The 24,566-nt window shown below is 40.6% G+C and overlaps 1 protein-coding gene across 1 annotated transcript in view; it reads right to left on the bottom strand.

Annotated features, from left to right (window-relative positions):
- Nucleotides 1-24,566, bottom strand: part of SIK2 (salt inducible kinase 2) — a 205,907-nt gene that overhangs the window by 52,631 nt on the left and 128,710 nt on the right. Inside the window, exons 4-5 of the mRNA XM_089670176.1 lie at nucleotides 23,165-23,326; nucleotides 1,082-1,206 (exon numbers count right to left, since the gene is read on the bottom strand). Coding sequence (XP_089526302.1) covers nucleotides 1,082-1,206; nucleotides 23,165-23,326 — 287 coding nt within the window. The remainder of the gene's footprint in view (nucleotides 1-1,081; nucleotides 1,207-23,164; nucleotides 23,327-24,566) is intronic.

Here is a 24,566-nt window from a genome sequence, read left to right as displayed (position 1 = left end):
ACCAGATATATCTAAAAACATTTAACAGTGTATTCAGAAGACCAAAAAGTAGCCAATAAGAAATTCATTGGTATAGTGGCCATACACGCTCCGCTAAATAAGCAATTTTTTTTCTGATAGGAATAATCAATCTATATTTGGCAACCCAATCAATATGCAGCACATGTGGAAGTGGATTTCAATTAACAGTTGAAAGATATGATTGCAAGTTACTTATCGAATCTCTGATTCCACCATGAAAACTGATAATCTGATTAATCGAACCACGATCAAATACATGGTAAAAGCGTCTCAGTCTTGCCCATTGATGCAAAATGTTCAATAATTTTCTACCCTGATCAAATCCGATACAAATGGCGTCTGAATCGATTGGAAGTAAAGTTGTGGCTGACAGATTTCAAATAGTGAATTCAAAGCATGTTTGGCCACCACTGTATACACCAACTTCGCAAGGGAATCAGCACTTTGCAAACTGTGTGTGTGTATATATATATATATATATATTATATATATATATATATATATATATATATAAATAACAGAGAGTTCAGTGAGATGAAGATGACCAATCTGCAAGAGAAATTAGAAAGAAGAAAAAGAAAAGGCTTTCACATGATTGGATGAGTGTAGTGAACAGCTTCACCTTATTCACTAAGCTCATTTGCGATGGTAGCAGAGTAAAGCCCTCTGTTTGCAATATGAATATACACTTTGTCAAGTGAGCATTGTTTAGCAAATGAAGCTCCTTGAAATCACTGCATACCTCCATTAATTACTTATTCAGCTTACTGGGAAGGGGGGGGGGGGGGGGGGGGGGAGGTGATAAATAAGTCCTGCCTCGGGTGATACAAGACCTGGATCGCAAACGGCTGAGCACGACACATCCCAGCTGTAAGTGACTCGTGTTTTAAATCACACAGATAATTAGTTTGGTCTATTTTAATTTGAAGATTATTATATAGCTATCAAGATAAAAAATGAGTAACACCAGCGCGAGCAGGTGCTTTGCTTTCCTCAGTTTTATATGATAGGTAAAGTACACTTCTATGATTTAACATCCCAAATCCACCAAATTCATTACCCAGATATCCAGCTGTGGTCCCTCGTACTGCTGCCCTTCAAACACTTCTGGAGCTGCATATGGTGGGCTTCCACACCACGTTGCTAAAGGCTCTCCAGTCTTGTAAAAGTTGCCAAAACCAAAGTCTGTAAATAAAGAAATATGAATGGTTAATGTAAGGCAAAGCAATGTTGTTACCATAATGCAAATATCTAACTTTTACAGTATCTGCTGTAAATTGCATCCAGCAGGGAGTACGTATGCATAATGACATGTTGGCCTGCATTTTTTACACGTAATAAACCATGCTGCATGCCATTTTTTCATCATTTTATTGTGTAACAAGAGAAGCAAGTTGGAACAGATCATCTTATAGCAGTCCTTGGGGAAAAAAAAAAAAAAAAGTATTTCATTTGGATGTGCCCAAATGAAATGTGTGGCATTTCCTAAAGTGTTACTAAACCCAGGACCCTGCATTCACTATATCTGGTTTCCCACAGTACACAGAACATGGATATGCAATTATTTTTAGTAAATATAAACTGCTAAATACATTTTCTCATCAGCAGTTAGAGCAGTCTTGTGACTGCAGCAGAGCACTAGTTAAAGCTTGTAGGAGGAGTTTCATTTCTACTCTAGGAGGATGCAGAACCCCTGACCCTCTGTCTGGACAGTACTGATTGGCCCACTGCTGATCACATGTATTCTCTCAAGAAAAACAAAACCTGCAGAGTGACTACTGGTTCAGTCTGTCTTATCAGGTGGATATTAGAACAAGGAGGGACAGAGAAAACAGGACCAAATGGCCTTTTTACACAATGCAGAGGATTAACCCCTTAGGTTCCACAGTGAATATAACAAGTATGCTTTACTGCATATACAGACTGATTTTACTGTTGTGGGTTTAGTAACACTTTAAGTCACCCATACATGGATCGAAACTCAGCCAGTTCAGCATGGACCGGGCAGATTTTGATCCATCTATGGGCAAGGAGGTTGTGCAGACGTCGATCTACGGCCCTCATTTTCCCTGCTCGATCAGCGCTGCAGGCGATAGGACATGATTGAAAACCTAAAATATTTATATAAAAATAAAATTGCATAAAATTAATATTCCCTAGTCTATGCAAATTGTAAAAAGAAAATGTTTTGGTTATAGGTACATTTAAATCACCTGGGAGCATCCAGGCTCCATCGACTGGCATATTGTAAATGTAAAGCATTTTGACATCAAATTTATACTCAGAAAAGAAATCAGTGGAAGATATATGTTCAAGGAAATAAACGATGAAGCACTAAATTGATTACACTAGGGAGTCCTCGTATAACAAATATGCCATGTGGATGTCTTAAAGGATAAGTTCACCTTTTGTAACATGTTACACCTATGTTCAGGGGGTAACACGTTACAAATGCACCACCCCTTGCAGTCTTCCACATCCTCCCCAGGCCCCCTCCCCGAGTCCCCATTTTGACTGCAGCTATAACTGTCACAAACTAAAGAAAAAAAGTGGTCACTTTAAGTAGTTTATTGAGCTTCCTGTCAGACTGTAACTGCCTGATCTGCTGATCGTGGGTGCAGTGCTTTACAGGTCCCTAACAAAAAAGAATTACCTGCAAAAAAAAAAAAAAAAAAAAGGGCATTTTTTTTTTTGCAAAAGTGAACTTATCGCACATGTACCGCAAATAATCACCATATCATTTGTAATACGATTATCTCCTATGATTATTAGCTCCATCTACTGGCCATAATGCAGTACATTTCAATACCTCAATCATACTGCATTATGGCCACTAGGTGGAGTTGATGATCATTAGACACAATCACATTACAAACAATATGGTTCTCATTTATGGCCACATAGCAAATGTTTGACACATGGACCCCTAAGATATAGCTGGAAAATCTCAGTGACAAGTTCAAATCCTGCTATTGAAAGCTTTATACTGAGCACAAATATTGACTGTTATCGCTGCAGGGTTTCATCTGTTGTGAACACGCAGTCCCTGGCATATTGTCAGCCATTTATTGCATTTCACGTAGTTATGGACTTTATTGGGACATCTCATGTGTGTGACAGATATTATCCAACCAATGATGTGTATAATAGGGAAAACTCTGTGTAGATAGTACATGGGAAAGGGGGATTATTCATTAGAAAGCAGCCCAGACAACCTTGCCAACAGCAGACAGCATCAGTGCCCTTGGGAAAAGCATACAAATGTGTTAAGCCATAAATGGAAAGGAATAACGCAGTATAAAAGGAGGAACAAGCTCTCCCTAATTATCGCACTGAAAGATAGTTTAACATGTCTGCACACAACAGAAGGTTTGCATTACCATCCGGTAATGCTAGAAAGCATCTTTGAAGGCCACATCAGTCGGCATGGGGAATGTTCCTGTTACGAAGGTGAGGGCTTCAGAAGTCTACATTCCTATCTAGCTCTAGACTTGATGTTTGAAGTAAGCAACAATGTAGGCCTTGCCCTTAGGGCAGCGGTCCAGACATTACATGCTTTGTAGCCCCATAGAAATACATCACTCCATATTGAAGTTGAAATTCAGACAAATATAAGGGATACAAATGAATAGAACTATATTCTTATTAATCATTACATTTATTGATTACTATACAAACAGTGTAAATTCCTGACTGTGAGTTAAGCTGGTCATACACGGGTCGAATTCAGAAAGAATTTTCTTTCGAAAATCTTTTCTAAGAATTTTCATTTGAATTTCGCACCATCAGTGGGTCACAGAATCGGACGATTTTCATGTGACCATTGAATTTGAGTGATCGGGCATGTTGGAAAAACAAATTACTAATCAATGATGAGAGAATCGTGCGAGAAATGTAATAAAGAAATGAGCTGCGACTTGGAAAGAAAAGAAAATTATTAGCCACGAAAATTCTTTTCTGTAGCAACAGGAGGGGAAATCGAAGGCTTGGTTGGTCAAATTTCGAAATCAATGGTGGCACCATTGGATTACAAAAAGCAGGCAGGTAAGTGTGTATTGTTGTAGAAGATACATAGCACGCCTCTTCTGCAATAAAGAGCAGTCTGCTCGCAGTTTTCTAAAAGTTAGGTTTCGTTCTGATTTAACAGATGTAACCTTCGTAAAATCAAATCTGATTGCAGGAAAGCAGGAAGACTCGCAGTGATAATGTGAGATCACATCCAACTTTATTAAAAGGCAAACAAAGCACACAGCAGCCCTTCTCTGACACTTCCCCGAATATGGGCTTGATCAGAGGGATCCAATTGATTGGTTGCTATTGGTTACTGAAGATGGCATTGCTTTATCAATTATGGTTTGTGATCCAGCAGAAATAAACTCATCACATTAAACAGTTTTCCATATCAGTTACAATCAAGGCATGTCGTAAATGATCACGGTCACAGCTCCTTCTCTTCTCCTACCAAACCTTATCATAATGGATTACATTGGAAGCACCTTGGCAGCTGCAGATCAAACAGAGGCCAAGATGGCAGCTTCCTTGGCTGTAAAGATAGAAGGATTTAGTTCCACTTGAAGAGAATGGCAAAGTATTGATCGGTTGTCCCAGCCTGGGGTAAGCTGCCTGCATTATTGAGGAAAGTTCTGGGCTTCTGGCTGAATCAGATCAGCATTGCTAGATGCCTCATAGACACGTGAAAGTGATGCGGCTGCTTAATAACAGCAGAGACGCCCTTGTGAAACATGTGCTGAGGATCCCTCCAGTGCTGAAGATATAGAGCATGCAAACCTGAAACGAATAAACCAGCTGAGGTCTCGGAGGGAAGGAATGACAGCAATGTGTCAGGACACACTTAATAGAGTGAACATGACAGTATCTTGTCCAGTGTCACATATACTTACTACAGCCCTCTGAATACCAAGCCTGTCAATCTTTCTCTATTACTTGGGTTACATAACTAGGATCTGTAATTACTGGCATTGGGAATACAAGAGAGACAGAGAACAGAGTGTTCCTGAGCTACTGCCGGGACGTCATCACTGGGACACATCAGTGACTTGCACTGTAAACACTGTACTGTCATCATGTGTGACATATTCCATTCTGGGAGCACAGAATGAGGTAGACCTCATAGAATCACTCCACCACTACACATAGAAAACCTGCCAAGAGTACAGTGTACTGCAAAAGTCATGCGTTTTATATACTCAAGTATTGCGGACATACGGAAATATGTATACAGACAAGTCTGCTTCTGTAAAGAAGTACAAACCTATTAAAAATCCTCTGTTATCCAACTTGAGCATAAACTGAAATCTGACTTATTATGAAATATGCTGGTCTTAGATGGTTGGATGTCTCCCCGAGAATAATGCATGGAGTGACTTCAGCCACACGTAACCAAACTAGTACCTTCTGCTATGTGTCCTTTAGGTCAGTAGGACAGCACACACTCACATCTTTTCAGCGAGAAGAGTAATATAGGACTTGTTACACAATGACCTTTCTCTACTCGTTTTTACATACCCTCAACCACATAAGAGCTAGGGAAGCAGAAACAGCAGTACACTGATCTTCCCAGTGAAAGGCTGTGCGGCAAGAGGGCGCACAAGTCTGATCATTGGAGGAGAGCACACGGAGTTCCCAGCACAGCTGGAGAACTGACCACTCTGTGCTCACATGCTTAGTGTGGTCAGTCTTTAATAGGAAAGAAGAGGTACTGATAGGAACACCAGGGATTTAACACAAAGGAAGCAACAGAAAGAGAACAGGATACTTTTTCATACGTACATGGTACAGCAGGCACATAGTAGGAATATGAAATGTTAATTTACATATTCTGTAGTGTGACACTAAACAATATCCTTATTCCCCCAAATAATTTGTTAGTGAATCTAAATCTGCGAGTAAATCTAACACTCTGCTCCCCCCAAACTGACAATACTGCTGTCCAAAAGGTGCCCACTGTGTTCCCTCATCCAGAGTGGGGGCACTCTAATACAGGAGGTGTGTTACTGGCCAGATCGCCATGTGAAAACTTAGGGGAAAAGCCTAAAAAAAGAAAACTAATGCAGCCACCACATCTAATGATTGGTAAGTTGCAATATATTTTTATTTTTGACTTTGGGTTTAATACCGCTTTAAATTGATGGAACAAAAACCTACTGTTACTAATTATATTTTTTAAACCAATGGTGAATGTAAAATCCTGTTGCAAAATACCTGCTAGAGTAAAATGAACATGTGCATTGGTCCTCAGCATGGAATCTAGTATTCCTCCTCCATACATTGGCACAGGACACAGCGGAGATCTGGAATCTCTGACCATTGTTCTTCAGTGAACATACAGAAAAGGATTTTACAGTGAGTAGAAAAAAACTCCTATTAATAATACAGGAGGGGTGTTACTGGCCAGATAACCAGATGAAAACAGAGAAAGAGCCTAAAAAAAGAAAACTGATGCAACCACCACATCTAATGATCGGTAAACTGCAATATATTTAATTTTTGGTTTTGGGCTTAATACCACTTTAAACTCATTTATTCCTTTCAAAGTGATGGCCAAAGTTATAGGCAAAGCCTAGATAAAAAGTTACCGGCTCATGTACACTCCATGACTTCTCCGATATACCTGACCTGTCCCTGCCCACCTTGAGCATTGTACAGAAGGTTTCTGTGCAACTATCGAACCAACTTGTACAAACTGGTTTAGTAGCACATGTATGGGATTTCTTCCACTCAGTTCATAAATATGCTAAGGTGATATGACCATGCATATCAATGAACATATGGATCGGGGATATGTTACTTGGCCATCAGATGATGCATGTAGAATCCAGCCTTTGTCTAATGCGGATGTGTATTGTGAGATAGCACTAGACTAGCTGGAGTGAGGTATGGGTGTTCTTGGATCTATCATAGATTTGAGTCCTCCTTCACAGGGGCTGATGCGCAATGAAGGTGCCACGAAGATGGATCTTGTTCTGGCCTGCTACCTCTCCGATGGTCTCTCAGAGAACACTCTGGATGGCAAAACCCTGGGGTGGGTATTGAGGAGCACCCAGTACAAACGCACAAATAGGTTGAATCAAATGCTTATAGAACAAAAGGGAGCAAACAAATGCAACGCGTTTCAGGGGAAATGCCTCCCCCTTTCTCAGGGCTGAAGCAGTGAAACTGAGTCCCATTGAGATGCAATAAGGAGACTTATATAAGGGCTTGATCCAAACTGTCAGAGCTGGAAATATTGTAGACTGTTGGTGTAGTTCCTGTTTCCAGGTTTGGCAATTTGGATCAAGCCCTTACATAAATCTCCTAATTGCCACTCAGTGCGAGTCCATTCAAACCCACAGTTTCATCCCTGAGGAGGCATTTCCCCCAAAACACATGGACTTCATTTAATACCTTTGTTCAATAAACAATTCAACCTTTTTGCGTCATGAATGTTTGTACTTGGCACTCCTTAATACCCAATCCAGAGTTTAGGCTTTGTCTGTTCTATGCCATTGAAAGTGTTTTTATATCTGCTGCAAAAAAAATACGCTGTTGATCAAGCTGTGAATCGTGAGCTGTCCTGTCATCTGATCTTTCATGTGTTCTCAATAAATAGCTCTCCTAGTTCTTGTTTTGGACTACAGAACAATTATGTTCTATGTTATGTTCTATGTTGTGGTGATAAGGAGGAGGATTTGGTAGTTTGGCAAAAGACTACTGGGCAGAGCTGACACCATTTTTTAAAAATTTCAGTCTACAAAATACTTTGCATTCTCAGCCCCAAAACAGGAAATTATGATTCAAGTGCTTTTTTTGGCAGATCAGCATGTATTTTTCTGTTCTTTAAAGTAATAAAACATGGGGAAACTTGCATGTAGTACAGAGATTTACTACATATGTCTTTTTTTGCTGCCAAGACATACATTTTAAATCAAGCTCTAGTTACCCCTTGAAGTTTGTTCCTGCAATATATGTCAAACAGTAATGTCAAAATGCAAACTCATTTCTTCCTGCGCTGTGCATGTGTTTTTAGGAAGAAATGATCTTGGTGTTGCAACGTGAAGATTTCAAAGCCTTTGAGCACAATGGCTGTGTCTATGTTAGCCTGACTGGCAGAGATTTCTTCATGAGGTAGGTGAGCTGTTTACATTAGGCTGCTGACCTGCCAGCAGTCACAAGATTAACCATAGGACATGTGGTTAGCAGTCTCACATGAATGCAGCTGTAACTGCTCCAAGTCATTACATCAGATATGGAGGTCAGCCCAGGAACACAGTCAACAAACTACAGAGCGAGCTGTATAGTCACGTCTGTCCCCCCCCCCCCATTCTAAGCCTGAGTGAGAACTCGCAGAAAAGTCTTAATGAAACACATGCAAAGTGTACCAAGTACAAAATTAATCAAGCATATACGTTTTTATACATGACCAAAAGGCTAGGTTCACACCTGTGCAGTTTGCTTTTTGATCTGTTTCTGCAGTGCGTTTTGCATTTTTGCACATGCATTTTTTTTCCAACTTGTTGCTGGGCAGATTAAAATGCGAAACGCTTCAAAACCGCACCACATGCTTTCCTGCAGCGTCTCCATTGAAGTCTATAGAACCAAAAACCCAAACGTTTCACATTTTAAAAAAAAAGTCCCTGACCCTTTTTTTAAACAAAAGTGAAATACCTCTAAGTGCTTTTATACACAATATGGATCAACTGATACAATAGAGCACCAAAGAACTCTCTTCAAAATGCTTCCATTGAAGACAACATTCCTGATATCTCCCTACCTTTCATTTGTATTCCATTAATCCAACAAGTAATGTTATTCTGAAATCCGAAGAAACCAATCAGGTAACAGCTATCGATATATTGATGTACTGAGGCATATATGTCCTGGTAATCAAACTATGTCACCATTCCAAGAATCTATGAAGAAAATGGGCAATGTAGCAGTTAACAACCAGGAGATAATGAGGATACATAAGCTTCGGAAATGCGTGTCATCGCTCTTCAACGTTTCAAGACATGTCACTTCTTGGATACAGGAATATTCATTTCATTTTCCTCCGAGTAAAAGGAAGATTATTTCACTGTAAGCATGGATATGGTAAATGTCACCCAAGGCAAGCAGAAAATTAGTGGGGTGGATTCAGTGGAGCATGGGCAGAGCCCTAATCTCCTAATGTTTTGGATTCTAACATCTTTCCATTTGTGGGTTCCACCCGACGTACATCACCCAGTGTATAAGCATGGTTGTTCCAAACCAATCTTCAGAGAGCTTATTCCTTTGAAACGATGAAACGAGAGGTTTATCTAAAGTAGGCATCCAAAATGCTACTAGTAAAGTGGCAGACCTTTAGGTGATCAACGGGATCTTCCAAAAGATGGAGAAAATAGAGTGTTGGTCCATCCTCTCCCAAAGTCTGCTCATCATACTTAAGGGCCAACAGTGAAGAATAGGACGGCACACAGAAAGAATAGGGAGCAATTAGTAATACAGCTTTCCCCTACATTTTAACAAAAGTAATTTTAGGCAAATTCAGTAGCAACAATAAATTCTTATGTAATACAAAACACAAAGATATACAGTATAAAATGTAAAATATCAATACTATTCAAACAATTCACCACTTTATTATTATTATTATACAGGATTTATATAGCGCCAACAGTTTGCTCAGCGCTTTATATTATAATGGGAGACAATAGAGCAACAATACAGTTCAATACAAGAGGGATAGGAGGGCCCTGCTCACAGGGTGACAATCCTGTAGTTCTATAGCAAACCCAACAATGTTGTCACTCTTAAAATATCCAAGGCAAACAGCACCGCTCTAGACCAGCACCTCTCTAGACTATGACAAATCACAATATTCCCAACACACATGTTCCTGAAAATGGCTGTTCAGTGTTGCTGGGTGCTGTAGTGATCACACGCTGGGAACCATAGACACTCAATGTGAAGAAATGTTACCAGAAAACCAAGGATTCCACAAACCGGTCCAAAGCTTTATTCTGTGGTGCAAAGGCAACGTTTCAGAGCTATGCAGAGCCCCTTTGTCACTCAAGTGTCTCCTCTGCTATGGACACTTCGGGTGCCAGCACAGGAGCCCATATGCTCATGATCCAAAAGGCACTAATAATCACAAGCTGATGGTGGCCGATTAGTGCTTTCACTTTAGTAGCATTCATTAAACGGAATTCTTTTCAACAGAAAAATAGCATGTATTCTGCAGTCTATCACTAGCATTGGTCTCTTTAGAACAGTTCTATTACATGTTGATCCTGCCTGGAGATCCACTGGTTTTCCATATCCTGTAACAGGGTGATAACGTTCCTTCCTATCCACTGCTATAGGTGCTCCAACTGGGGAAACTCTAAAAATGATAAAGTTAGAACCGCAGTACACAGAGATGTCTTGACGTAGGCACTGCAGCATACACATATATTTGCAAATGTGTGCAAACTAGTTTTAATGTGAATTGTTGGACAGGGTCAGTTTTTTGACAGACTGACTGGTAAGTGTGCAGGGAAACTTGTGTTTGTTAGAGATGTGTGTTACCCTTCCATGTGCATCTTACTGCAAAGGCTGGTTAGCGGTTGGGAAGCTGTTTCCATTTTTTTGTATAGTTGGTTGCATTGGATGCAGGGACACACTGAGTGCCTTCACCTGCCATTGTACTTTTGCTGGGTGTCCCGAGTCCCTGTAACTTTAAGGAGGGGTAGGCCCTGTCACGATCGCGGCGTCAGACCCCAGACCTTCTCACCAAACTCGTGCCCGAAGGACTAGCCGATCTAAAACCGCAATGTCACGTGCGTAACGTCGTCACATTCAGCTGCACCCTGCACAACGAGTTTCCAGCTAATTGGACCACAATCGATGCACCGGCAGCCTGAGCGATTGTTACTGGGTCAGGTTAATTAGGCAATTAACCCTTCACACTGCCACCACCTCCTTTTTGTACAGAGAAAGGAAACGCGGCGAGATCAGCTAAAACACTATAATGGTTGAGACAATCGTCTGCATAATCGGCGTGCGGTGACCGTATTATGCAGAGGGTTAAACAAACACAGTAGCGTTCTCTTTAGAGGCAGGAATTCTTAAATTGCAATAAAGCGCTATAGAAACAGTTCAACACTTTCAGAAGGAAAGATTTATTACTAAAAAGGTCAAACGGGTGCAATAAAATATTTACAGAAAAAGATGTAACTAAGATATATATACACAGAGACTAACAGCACAGCAAAGAGATCACAGAGAGGTGAAAGGGTTAAGGTACTTGCCAAAGTCCTGGGTTAGCAGATCCAAGTTTCAGAGCAAAAGGGCACGGGTCTCCTCAGGTGGTACTGATGTTAAAATGGGAGACGTCTTCAACTTACTCTTCTTAGGCCTGAGAGCCTAATTTTTAGTTCCCCAGCAGGGGGTGTCTCTGAAGTCAAGGACCAATACCCCGTTTAGGGCGTGTAGGTATGGGCGGATACCTCAACTAGAGCTAAAATCTCCTAACTCATATTTTGGCCCATAACTTTCCATCTGCACAAGCGACATTCCACCCGCGGGCAGATTATTATGCAGACACGTCTGAGGATTGATTAGATATGAATTATGAAATTATACACTGAACGGTTCACAAGATCTATTTTTTGGCTTTCCTATGTATTCGAGACAAGGCAAGTGACCTACCAAACTGTTCGCCTTCTCTTGGCCAATCTGACAATATGTCCGGTTTTTATGTAAATCTCTCATATTCCAAGATATGAGACATAGGGGAAAAATGGATTGTAACAAAGGTTATCTGGTCGTGTTTCCTGGGAATGTTCTTTGAACTCCTGGGAAAGCTTGCCTCATCTTATACGAGGTGTTAAATTGCACAGGTTCTTTTGGACAGCTAGGCCCCGGCTCAGAGAGGTGTTTTATAGCGCTGGGCTCCCTGCTGGCTCTAGCCTGCCAGTGACCCAGAACCAGATGTCACTGTGGCTGAACAGAGAGGAAGAGGGAGAATGAGGGGGAACATTTTGTCAGGATGGTTAACCCCTTTGCCAAGATGGAGGTTGAAGCCAAAATGGTTGAACCGCGTCCATCTCTGGGTATATGTTGTTACAGGCCCCCTCCAGCAAACCTGCCTTTAATCTATCCACTGCTATATGTGTTCCAAATTGGGAGACTCTGAAAAGTATAGACTTAGGACCGCAGTACACAGAGGTGCCTTGACATAGGCACTGCTGCTTCCACATATATTTGCAAACCCTTGGCTGTTAACGTGAACTGTTAGACTAAGACAATGTGTTTTTTTTTTTTTTTTGCAGGCTGCCTGGTAAGTGTTCTGGGAAACTTGTGTTTGTTAGAGATCCATTGGTTATCCATTTCCTGTAACAGGGTGACAATGTTCCTTTACTCGACTAGTCTTAAAAGCCTAGTACATGAAATACAATTGGCCACAGCTCTGGCTGAAGGCAATCAGATCCCTAAGGGGGCCGTGCTTATGCAGTCTAGTAGGAAGAAAATAGTCAAGGTATGGAGCTGGGATAAGGGGCCCATTGTGTTATCTTTAGACGCAGGGAGTGAGTTGGCACTGGCAGACTGTGCCAAGTGCGGGATTTTACTCTATATGGAGCCCTTGCACCAGTTATTCATTATACTGGGGTCCTCACTATTAATCTCACTGAACATTGGGCTATGAATACATACTCCCGAGTACAACAGAATTTTACATTTGCAACTGCAAATGAAAACCTACGACTACTACATATGCAATTTGATTTGACCTAATAGCTCACAGAACCTGCCATTGCTCTCAAGAGAATATGCAATGCTGTGATTGTTCAACGCTTTTATGATTTCTAGCAACTGATGTAATGGGTAAAATAAAATGTCCATCTATTACCATTGATCGAGTGTAGGGAAATACAGCTGATTCTATGTCACACAAAATGAGATCAGGTAGTGTGGTTAGAACTATTTAATTTTGTTTATATGGGAAAACAGATTTTAATAAAAGGACAGTGGAATTTTTGTCATCTTTGAATAGCCAACATTATACACTTGTGTAATATTATGTGTATGTGTTTAGAATTAGGGAGGTAGTAAAAATAAATAAATAAATAAAATACAAAAAAAAAATCTAACCAGAACACACGGGGTTATTCCAGCTCTTATATGCCTAATTAGCATAGGTATACATGATCCATGGAAAGTTAGCGCTTTGGATTGCTGCGTAGGACATGTAGGATTAATTATTAGAAGCCTAATTACCAGCATTCTGTGCTGTTTTCTCCTTTGTGATTATGGTAATGTAGAGGTAGTGGATGATTGGGTGGGAAGACGCTGCTGATAACGGGAAGGTAGGAGAGAGACTGGGACAGCTAATTGTCAGATCTGACCCATTTCATGCCCTGAATGTTAATGAACAGTGCTTGACGTCAATGCCGAGCGAGCTGTCCATCAGAAAGATAGAGGCAGCCATCGGGGGAGCTGAGAAAGGGAAGCAGTTACTTTCACCTTGATTCACTTACAGCTGCATGCGGGAAAAGCCACATTAGGCTGGGCTGAGCGTTCCTACATGTTGATTAGGAAGATATGCAAAAAACAACAAAAATAGTTTTGAACTCACTGTAAAATCCTTTTCTCTGCGTTTACTGAAGAACAATGGTCAGAGACTCAAGATCTGTCTTGTGTCCTTTAATGAATGGATGCAGAATACTAGAATCCATTCTGAGGATTGATGGACATGTTCATCTGGTATTTCGTAACAGGATTTTACATTCACCAGTAGTTAAGGAAAAAACGGAAGTTTTTTCTGCCATCAGTTTAAAGGGGGTTTAAACCCCAAACCAAAAATGTAATATATTGCAGCTTACCAATCATTTAGACATGGTGGCTGCATTAGTTTTCTTTTTCCCCTCTGTTTTCACCTGGTGATCGGGCCAGTAACACTACTCCTGTATTAGAGTGCCCTCACTCTGGATGAATGAGCACCAGAGACACCTTTGGGAAGCAGCATTGTCAGTCTGGGCTCTGGGGGGATGCGAGCGTTCGATGTACTAGCAGATTTAGATACACTAACAAATTGAAACTGAATGCCAGCTAACACGTTATAAGCAGTTACTGCAAATGTTTTTTTTTTCTCTAAGAATAAAGTTTTTACATGAATAAAGGCTGACCACTGTAGTCACCCCTGTAAATGGTTTGTTAACGTATATTTGCAGGAGAGCTTGTTTTGATGAACAACATTTACATTTTACATAAAAAAACCAGATCATTTTAACGTACTCCTGTCAGTGTTGAATAGTCTGTCTCACCTTTTTGCAACTGATGCATGACAGCTTGCTCTTTTGAAAAAGAACAAAATTTACTGGCCAGATCATCAGGTTACAATAAGGGAAAGAAAGCCCAAAAAAGAAAACTAATGCAGCCATCACATCTAAGAATTGGTAAGCTGCAATATAATAAATGTTTGCTTTTTTGGCTTAATACCACTTTAATTATACATTACATACATATTTTATAGTAAACATATACTAATATAATCCCAAAAGCTCTTTATGCCAAATCAATTGTAAGGCACTGTCTATGTGCTGGGAAATGTATGTAACTTCTTTACAATTGAATGATTAATGCACTAAATATGACCAGCTACACTGTAGAGGTGTGAAACGCGTTAGCTCGAGTGCTATATTCCCTCTATTGTACATTGATTGTTCTACAGTGATTATTTCTCATTCTCTTTAACTAGTCTATTTAGCCTAGCAACCAACAACTCAGCAGCATCTATTTGACAAAACAGAAGACTTTTTCAGTTTCATCCATTTTTCAGACTTTTTTTGCAGTTGAAAAGTTCTACCTGTTACTATTTCTTATCATTTTTCACTTTAAAGCCCACTACACATGATGACAATATCAAGACAAATGATCATCTGGATTTTTTGCATGCTAGTGTCCATATCTAAAATGAAGAGGTTACTAAAGTTACGAAAATTCTTGTATGACAGAATAAAAATTCAAAAGTGATGTAATGTATTGTATTGTATTGTATTGTATTGTTATTTGTATTGTTTTTTTGGATGAAAACTGCACTGATTAAACAAAAATTGTATGAACTGGTATACGTGAAAAATGTTCGTGTTTGTCCTTTTGAATAATTTTGGATGAAAGCCATGTATGAACGATCAGACTATCATACGATCGCTTCAAAAGCGGTACTTTTCATGCGATTTTCTGATCATGTGTACTAGGCTTTAGTGGTTCACAATGGTGACAAGCCTAATGCCAGACACAGGAAGCAAGCTTTGGCGAGTTTTAGGGATGGCTAGTTAACAAGATCAGAGTAACACGTACAAGTGGAAATGATACGGGCCTGAGTTAGGAGATTAGTTTCCTGCTCAACCTCTGTGTGACCCTCAGCCTCCAATCACACAGGTTCATCCACAAAATAATTTACTGCCGGTCGCTGTGAAATACTGAACATTCTTTAATCCACACAAATTAGGTTGGGGGGAGGGGAACACTTTTATTCTTGCATTGTCATTTTTAGTAACTTAAATACAGTCATTAACACTTTAAAATGTAAAAAATAATTACTTTAATGTTGTTGGGTGAGAAATGTTACCTAAGCTTTGTTTTTTTTTTATGAATTCTTTTGAAAAATAGTAGACCGCAGTGGCAAAAACTGTTAGTCTTCAAGTGTCGTGTTATAGTGCTTCTAAAGTCTTAATGATTTTCCCCTTTATGTATTCTATGCATAAAGATAAAAATGGTCTAATACGATTTCCCACCTCCCTGTCCCTAAACGCTTACTCGAGTCTCTATCAATCCAGTGCTGTGGCCTTCTGCAGCTCCTCTCTCTTCACTTCTCACAGGACACACAGGCAGCAATGAAAACCATTGGCTCCTGCTGTGGTCAGTCAAGTCCTGCAAAAAGAACGGGGGGGTGTGGCCATGCAGAGCAGTGTGCGTCTATGGACAGACAACCTGGCTCATGAGCACACCCATGTTGATTCCCCCATAGCAAGAGGCTTGCTATGGGTCACCGATGAGAAGGGGTAAAGCATGCTATTAAAGCTAAAAAGACATTTTTTTTACATTCTTTGAATTAGGGTAAAAAACTGTTTCTATTTCTCAGCCCCTCCCCCCTTTATCTGTGTGAAGGGGAAGAGAGGGAAGAAGAGATCCAGTGCTGTACATGGCTGCATCTCTTCTCCTCTCTTTTCCTCTTTACATAGCACTTGAGTAGCAACAGCAGCCATTGGTACCTGTGGCTGACAATCAAATGCATTGAGAAGGAAGTGGGGGTCTGGCTAAGTTCCACTGTGTAAGTCTATGGAGTGTGGCTCCATAGACAAAGCTTGGGAGCGCCCAGACTCCGCGTGCTCCCATAGCAAGCGGCTTGCTATGGGGACACACAGGGAAGAGGAGGAGACAAGATCGCCAGCGGGGGACCTGAGAAGAGGAGGATCACAGTTGCTCTGTGCAATACCACTGCATAGAGCAGGTGAGTAGAACATGTTTGTTAATGTAACAAAAATTGACCTTAGTAACACTTTAAGAGTTTTGCTTGTTTGTACACATAACACTTGCTCCAATAACACCCAAAGATCATTGTATGCAGTATTCCATAACAGCCAGTCAAAATTTTGAATTTGCAGTAACAACTGTATAAAAACTAAATGTTGGATCCAAGGCTGCAAAGCAAGTCACATAATATACATATATAAATGATGGAAATCTTGTGTAGGCATAGCTCATAGATGCCCAGATAACTTGCCATGTGTATGGGGGGGCTGAGGTCACAACACTGACCAGAATAAATAGAAGTAGGGGACTTCACTATAGCCACCTGCTTCTACACCATCGCCATTGTATCTCTACTTTCATTTAGGATGCTCCTTTTCCAGCAGGGGTGCAAAAGTGTGGATGGCCCTGATGGCCATTTTCTGTCTGGCCATCTGCCTGTATGAAACCACTGTTTGGCTAACAACTTTCCGCCCAACTACTTTGATTTTGGCCCATCCGTGGCTTGAATTTCTGCTGATGCAATGGGAATTAGAGGAAACGTGAATCATGTATGGCCAACTTAAGGCTGACCGGTTTTTGTTTTTTTTTTGTAAGCCAGCAGGGTAATCATTAGATGACCTTCTGTCGAGCAGGATTGGCCATAGATGGACTGAAATTACTTTGGTCTCTGCTGAATTTCAATGCATCTATGGGCAGCTTAAGAGTAACTTTTGATGAATGTACAGACTAAGGCCCACATCAGTACAACATCACTTGTCAAGGAGAAAACAAAGATTTGCTGAAGGTTGGGAGATATCTCCTTTCACACTGATAAAACATGTATACATAGACCATTGTAATACTCAATCCTATCCTTACAAAGTAGATTTAATCATGAGAAGTTATTTGTTTAGGGCAGGGATTGGCAGAAATACACAAACTAACTAAAGGTATTAAGAATGATTATGATCCTTTATAATGCCAATATAAATAAAAACACCAAACAGCACTCATCACCATCCTCTGAAATACTTGACATACCTTAGCTGCCTACCTACCAAGAGGGATGGGAATGTATTCTGTGTATTGAATGGAAAGTGTTGACAGCAGTCCTATGGATATGACCTTTTTTCGAGTAAAAAGTTACTTAGAAATAATGTGTACTAACCTAGGTGCGCACACAGAAATGTTCAAGAAGAGGATCACCTCCAAGTATGCATGTACTGTATACAATAGCATGCGGTTTTCTCATTCATTTTAATAAATCTTATTAGAGGTAGACACCAGACCATATGACATACTATGGCATAGAATGGTCACTGCCTACCGGACTTTTATTTTTTTCTCGTGGCACACCAGGCTCTACCATGTGTAATATTCTCTGGCTGCCATTAAGAAGGTGCTCTCAGAAACTTCCCAAGCCAAGGAATCCCAATTCTGTCAGTTAAAGCTGAACGCCATTAATTTTTTTTTTTTAAACATACTTTGGTCCAGCCTGGTGACAACTACTCCTGCATAGCTCACATCCTGCGGGCTGCTGGGGATACAGAAGTTCAGTGTGGTTGCCTGTGCTACAGTCAGTGCTGGCCTCTTCTGGGTTCTAGTCTAGTGACTTGTCTTCTGTATTCCGAACACACATGCTTGCTCACTTGGCACCTCAACCATTGAGAGAAGGTCCTGTATTTTTGTCAATGAATACAAAAAGTATCCTCTAATTGAAGAAGGCAGAGAGGAGAGGTGCATGACATCACAATCACCACCAGGTCCAATCAGAAAACACCTTGTATTCACTGAAAAAATACAAGGCATTCCTTGCATGGTGGATGTGCTGAGCGAGTGACTACCTCTATTCAGTAGGCAAGTCATGTCACAGAAGAGACCAGAGCTGACTGTATGTAGCACAGGCTATACAGTGAATATCTGCATCCACCAAGCAATGAAGGATTAGATGTACAAGCTGGACCAATGTAACTTTAAAAACAAGATAATTCCTGGAGTTCCGCTTTAAATTGTTTTTTGCAGTCTGTTTATTCACGCCCTTCTGAAAAACCATATTCACATGCCTATTCCATCCCCATTGCGGTCTGCAAGAAGTAACTCACAAGAGAGGAGAGCTACTAACATGGAAATACCCTCTGGTCTGAAGAAGCACTGTGAATGCCCTGCTCGATTTAATGGTTGAATTGGATGGACTTTTGTCTTTTTTCAGCCACACTATGTAACTATGATCTACAGGAGTTGGACAAAAAAAAAGAAACACTACATGATTTGCAGGTTTGAAAGCGGCAACATGTTTCGTGTTGAAAGCGGAACTGCTGCAAGAGCAACTGCAGAGCTTAGTCTTAGTCTTCATGGGACTGAGATTGAGCTCTGCAGTCACTTTTGCAGCACTTGTTTTCTTATTCCAGGTCACACTCCTGTGCAGTGTCATTTAGTCTCTTTCGATCAGTTGACCATGTGGACCGCACTTATGCTCATCAGATGACACTTTCCCAGAAACTATATATGCCATCATAACCTTTGATGCTGTACTTCACAACACAGCAAATAAATTGGCAACTTTAGTCACAGAGGCACCAGCTAAGCGGGCGCCAACAATTTGCCCTCTTTCAGGCTCAGTAAGCTTTGACATGACTCCGTATTTCTAGCAGCGCACACAGTGAATGGCGAAAGTGAGAATTCCCACCTGTTAACTAGGTGTCTCATCACACAGCAGAAGCAAAAGATTATTACACCTCTTCCGCTTCCAACGTGAAACATGACGTCACTGTCATACCTACAAGTCATGTAGTGTTTCCATTTTTTTGTTTAACCCCTGTAGTAGCAAAGGATTATGAAAACATTGTATACTGTAAAGCTCATTTTAGTGTGTAATAATCAAATAAATTCTGATTGCAATGTTTCCTGGATTGCATTAACAGATCATTGAATGCTTTTATTTGCCGATTAGAGATTCTCAAACCTCTTGCGAAAACAGAATGAATCTAATAATTTATACGCAGGGTATTACAGATGTCATGTTGGATTTTGAAGGGCACATTTTAGATCCACAAGTTCTAACCCCTACTCAGGGGTGGACTGACCATTTGGAAACTCGGGTACTGCCCAAGGGCCCCATGAGATGCCCCTGGTACCTTTTTCATAGGCTTGTTTGAGTTTGCGCAAGGACACAGGGGCCTCATGATCCCCTATTGCCCGGGGGCCCCATGAGTTGTCAGTCCGCCACTGCTGCATCTAATGAATGTTATCAATAATGGTCCCTTATGAAAAAACATCTAACTGCCCTTGACATCCTGATATCCAATGTTATGTCTCTGCCCTTGGAGAATGAAAAAGAGGAATTGATTGGTTGATACGAATGTCTTTCAAATACTTCAAAATGGGGCCAAAGGTTCAATTGGCTTACCCATTCTGAGGGCTCTGACTGTAAACTTGCAGCATGTTTTATTAAACATCTGAGAAGAAGCTGATGCAGAATGTTCCAAATGGCGAGCGATGTCAAGTGAAAATAATTATGAATGCTAAAATACAGTAAAATGTATCTCAGCATAAAGGAGGCGAAGTGAGCTTTCATCATTCATATGCTCATTACAAAGTCCGCTCCTGAATTCACACCCGTATGTGAGAATCTACATTGATGTCAGAGGTCTGCATGCTTTTCTAGTGAATCAGCATTTGCAAGTCAACAGAAAGCCACCGAAGGCCCGGCACACCATCACCCGATGGGAGGACACGGGCAGGTTAAGATCACATGTATCTGAGGAATCCCAGGCATTGACAGACCTTTCTGCAAGAATCACACCTGGCAGATATTTAGAATGGCAGGTATTTGTACACCAAAGTATCTGATGTTTCCGAGTGTGCCCAAAAGATTAACACCCCCAAAGACTAATGTGATATAAAACCCTCAGTTTTTAACTTTTAGCAGCTGATTTAAAGTGGTTGTAAACCTCAGACATGAAATATGAACAAAACATATCTCTTTGCAGTGTGTACTTGTCTCCATTAAGAACACTAAGTATCATTTCTGTCTGCTGCTTCATTCCTCTGCTATCAGCATGTCATTTCTGACAAGTTTTCCTGACACCAAGAGAAAATGATGACAGGGGAGGGACCTCCAGCAGATTGACAGCCTCAGCTGTATTCCTGTGTGCTGTATGGAGGGCAGGAGGATGTCTCTTCCCTCCAATCATCTCTCAAAGCTCTCCTCACTGAGCTCTGCAGAGTGTAATTTCAGCTCTTTGGCCCTTTTTACTGAACTTTCAGACAAGCATTGAAAATTCAACACTTTGAACGGATGTACAGGAGAGAAGACTGCAGATAGACAAGTACAACTAATGCAGGAGAAGCTGTTTCATCTCTATGTATCACCCAGATCCAGTCACTTCACTGGATATGAAGATGTCTTTATATTTTAATCCTTGCCCATGTTCTCTTTTAAGCTGGTGCCATGTTTGCTGCTCTAGGTTTCCTGTTTCAGGGTGGCTCCTTTCTCTTGCAGCATCCTAAGGAGCCACCAATGTATGCAGGAACTGTATCCTCACATTGAGTGCATCAATATAAACACACAGGTCTGTAGTCCAGGATGGCAAATCACTCCCTTGCTCCTCTAAAGCTGGCTCCAGACAGAACTGTCTACTGTTAACACTTTCCTTTGAAGACCAGAGGTTCAGGGAAGCAGGAACTAGCAGCATTGGAAGCTGTAAAGTGTTGAGGTGAGAATTTAAACAACTAGTTTATGAAGGTATGTTTAATTTATTGTGCTCCATGTGTTAAGCTAAACAACGCTGAGGGTATAATACTACTTTAAAGAGGAATAGTCTATCAAACAGAATTTCTATTTATTTACAGTTACTGAAACACTTGATAATTTCTTCCCAGTAATCGAAGAGGATGTAATCAAGAGTACACTAAATTCATGTACATTTTCATCTGCATCACATGGACAGGGTCTCTTTAAAAAGAATCTAATGCCCGGTACACAACACTTTTTTTTTTTTTTCATTCAACTGAATGGGCTGAAATAAAAAAAAAAAAAAATATCCGATGTTAGTACAGCGATCTCCCCACTGAGATATTTTGTTCTAACAGGGGGACTGCCCCCCCCCCCAACACAACCCCCCCCTATTCCCACCAGAACACACCAGTTAGTACTCGCAGCCATTGGCTGCCAGCACTGATTGGACACTGGTTTTCCAATCGGGTGCACATGGGCAAAATTTTGGCTGGTTTCTATTGAACCGCCAAATATTCTGCCCATGTGTACGGAGCTTAAAACCTAGCAGAATAATGGAGGCTGCCATTGCTGAACTCTTTTGAAAATTCTATTTCTCTGGCTGTCATTCTGTTGCTTTGGCTTTAATAGTGTCTGAGTTGCTGATCGGGAACAAATACAGAGATAAGTAATTCTTACACTCATTAACAGAATGCCTGTTATGGTCCTTTGGCATACAAACACCTAACTCAAGGCAAAACTTTTTTTTTTCAGTTTTGGATAGAGTGGAGATGGATTAGAACACCTGTTAGTTTTTATTGCTGTCTATGCCCCTCATAAGGAGATTCACCCAATTTGTCCTGTTTCATTATCATTTAAAGTGAGAGTAAAAGAAAATCCAAACTTCTGGGTTGTAACTAGAAAAGTAATAGAGGGTAAATGTTCCAATAAGGAGACTAGTTCTGGTGACCTGGGGTCCCCAATAAATACCCCTAATTTGCAGGGATTTCCTCTCTCTTCCTGTTTTGGCTACGGGACAGAAAGTGAAGGCAATTCTCCCCAATAGGACACAGATGGCAAAAAATAAACTGACAGGGGTTATATTCCTACATTACTCTATCCAAATTGAAAAAAAAAAAAAGTATAGATCTACTTTAAGTCAGGCAAAGCCAGACAACTCCAGAAAATGTAAGTGGTGCTGGGATTTAAATGCTTATTCTAATGGTACAAATGCAAAGAAATCTTAAGACCAGCTCAATGGGTCTGGTGAAGCAGCTCTCATACACACAGGCCTCCCTCAACAGGTACCCAGAAGAAACCAGATGTATACAAATGGGCACCAAACCACTAAAGCTGGTATGAAGGCCAACTGTTCTTCAAGATCCTTTCAGATTTTGATATAACCAATTTTGGCTATATGGCATATATGTGCTCATATAAAAACTTTCCAGCCGTTCACAAATATATCCACTTACATGGTCTAATAATTACAACTGATGTGACTAATGTGAGATTCATTTGCAATAATCAGGATGTGTACAGGTTTAAAGAAAAAAAAGAAAGAAAAAAAGGAGGCCCGATAACAAGGTATTCATTATAGTGCACCAAGATTTTCATTCTCACATTTTATATCTGTGTAGGCCTAGGTATACCTGCAGGTACCTATATAAATATTCATGACTTCCCCAGGAACTTCAAAGTTCAGAACTCGCAAATTTGCAAATCTTGGTTTCAGTTTGGAAAGCTGAGATCTAACAGCCCCCTTTCTGCACATCTATACTGATCCCTACTAGGCGACAACGGGCATACCGCAGCTTTATTTTCCACGAGAAGCCGAGACCTGTGTAAAATGATTGACCTGGGTTTTGGTGCTCCAACGTGCTCATGAAGATATCTAGGTTCCTGATTTACAGCAAAACCATTACTTGGGCACAAGTATAATAAGGAAGACGTTACCTGCTATCTTGATGTTCATGTGGTTATCCAGCAAAAGGTTTTCAGCCTTCAAATCTCGATGGACTATATTGCAACTGTGACAGTATTCCACCGCAGATAGGATTTGCCAAAACTTCCGCCTAGCTTCTGCTTCACTGAGACGCCCATGGTTAGCCAAATAATCTGTGGAGAAAACCAATGACATGCCTTAAGAATCAACAAAAATACTTAGTTATAATTAGGATTATCATACAGCACTGATGTCAATGGCCCCCTTTAGAACCAATTTAGTTACTTAAAAAAATAGTAGATTGCTTGAACTGTGTCATGTAAAGACAACTTCCAAGCAGTCCCCTATATTTTCAAAGTATACCTTTGCAAAGTTTGGAACTCATTTCCTGTCCTATAGACACAACTAAATGTAAGAGGAAATCTCTCCGATATAAGGGAAATATAGTTGTCACCAGAACTAGTGTAATGACTGAAATAACAATGCATCTTTCTCCTGGGGTGACAGTTGGGTGTTTTAACCGAGTTAAAAAGTGGACTCTAATGCAGGCCATAGATGGGTCGAAAATCGGCCGATTTTTCGGCCGAAAATAAAATCGGCCGATTTTCGGATCGTTAGTGGGCGATTTGGTCGGCCGTTTTTCGGTATTTTGGCCGTTTTTTTTTTTTCGGTAAAGTTGGAAAAAAATCGGCCGATTTTGCCGATCGGCCGATTTTCACGGCAATTAGTGGGCAAATCGGCCGATTTTATTACCGATAAAAAATCTGCGCATGAGCAGTGACCTGCAAGAGGAAGACAAAAAGAAGAAAAAGAAGAAGAGGAAGACGATGAAGAAGAGGATGAAGAAGAAGAAGAGGATGAAGAAGAGGATGAGGATGAAGAAGAAGAAGAGGATGAGGATGAAGAAGAGGATGAGGATGAAGAGGATGATGAAGAAGAAGAGGATGAGGATGATGAAGAAGAGGATGAGGATGATGAAGAAGAAGAGGATGAGGAAGAAGAAGAGGATGAGTATGAAGAAGAGGATGACGATGAAGAAGAAGAAGAAGAAGAGGATGAGGATGATGATGATGAAGAAGAAGAGGATGACGATGAAGAAGAGGATGAGGATGAAGAAGAAGAAGAAGAAGAGGAGGATGAGGATGAAGAAGAAGAAGAAGAAGAGGATGAGGATGAGGATGAAGAAGAGGATGAGGATGATGATGAAGAAGAATAGGATGAGGATGCAGAAGAAGAGGATGAGGATGATGAAGAAGAAGAGGATGAGGATGAAGAAGAAGAAGAAGATTATGATGAAGAAGGAGGATGAGGATGAAGAAGAAGGAGGATGAGGATGAAGAAGAGGATGAGGATGAATAAGAAGAAGAAGAAGAGGATGAGGATGAAGAAGAAGAAGAGGATGAGGATGAAGAA

Source organism: Staurois parvus, unplaced genomic scaffold (genome assembly GCF_062004578.1).
Source record: "Staurois parvus isolate SC_StPar_1 unplaced genomic scaffold, SC_StPar_1.0 ptg000087l, whole genome shotgun sequence".
NCBI classification, from domain to species: Eukaryota; Metazoa; Chordata; class Amphibia; order Anura; family Ranidae; genus Staurois; species Staurois parvus.
Note: the sequence above shows the minus strand (reverse complement) of the source record. Positions and strands in the feature narration are given on the sequence as shown.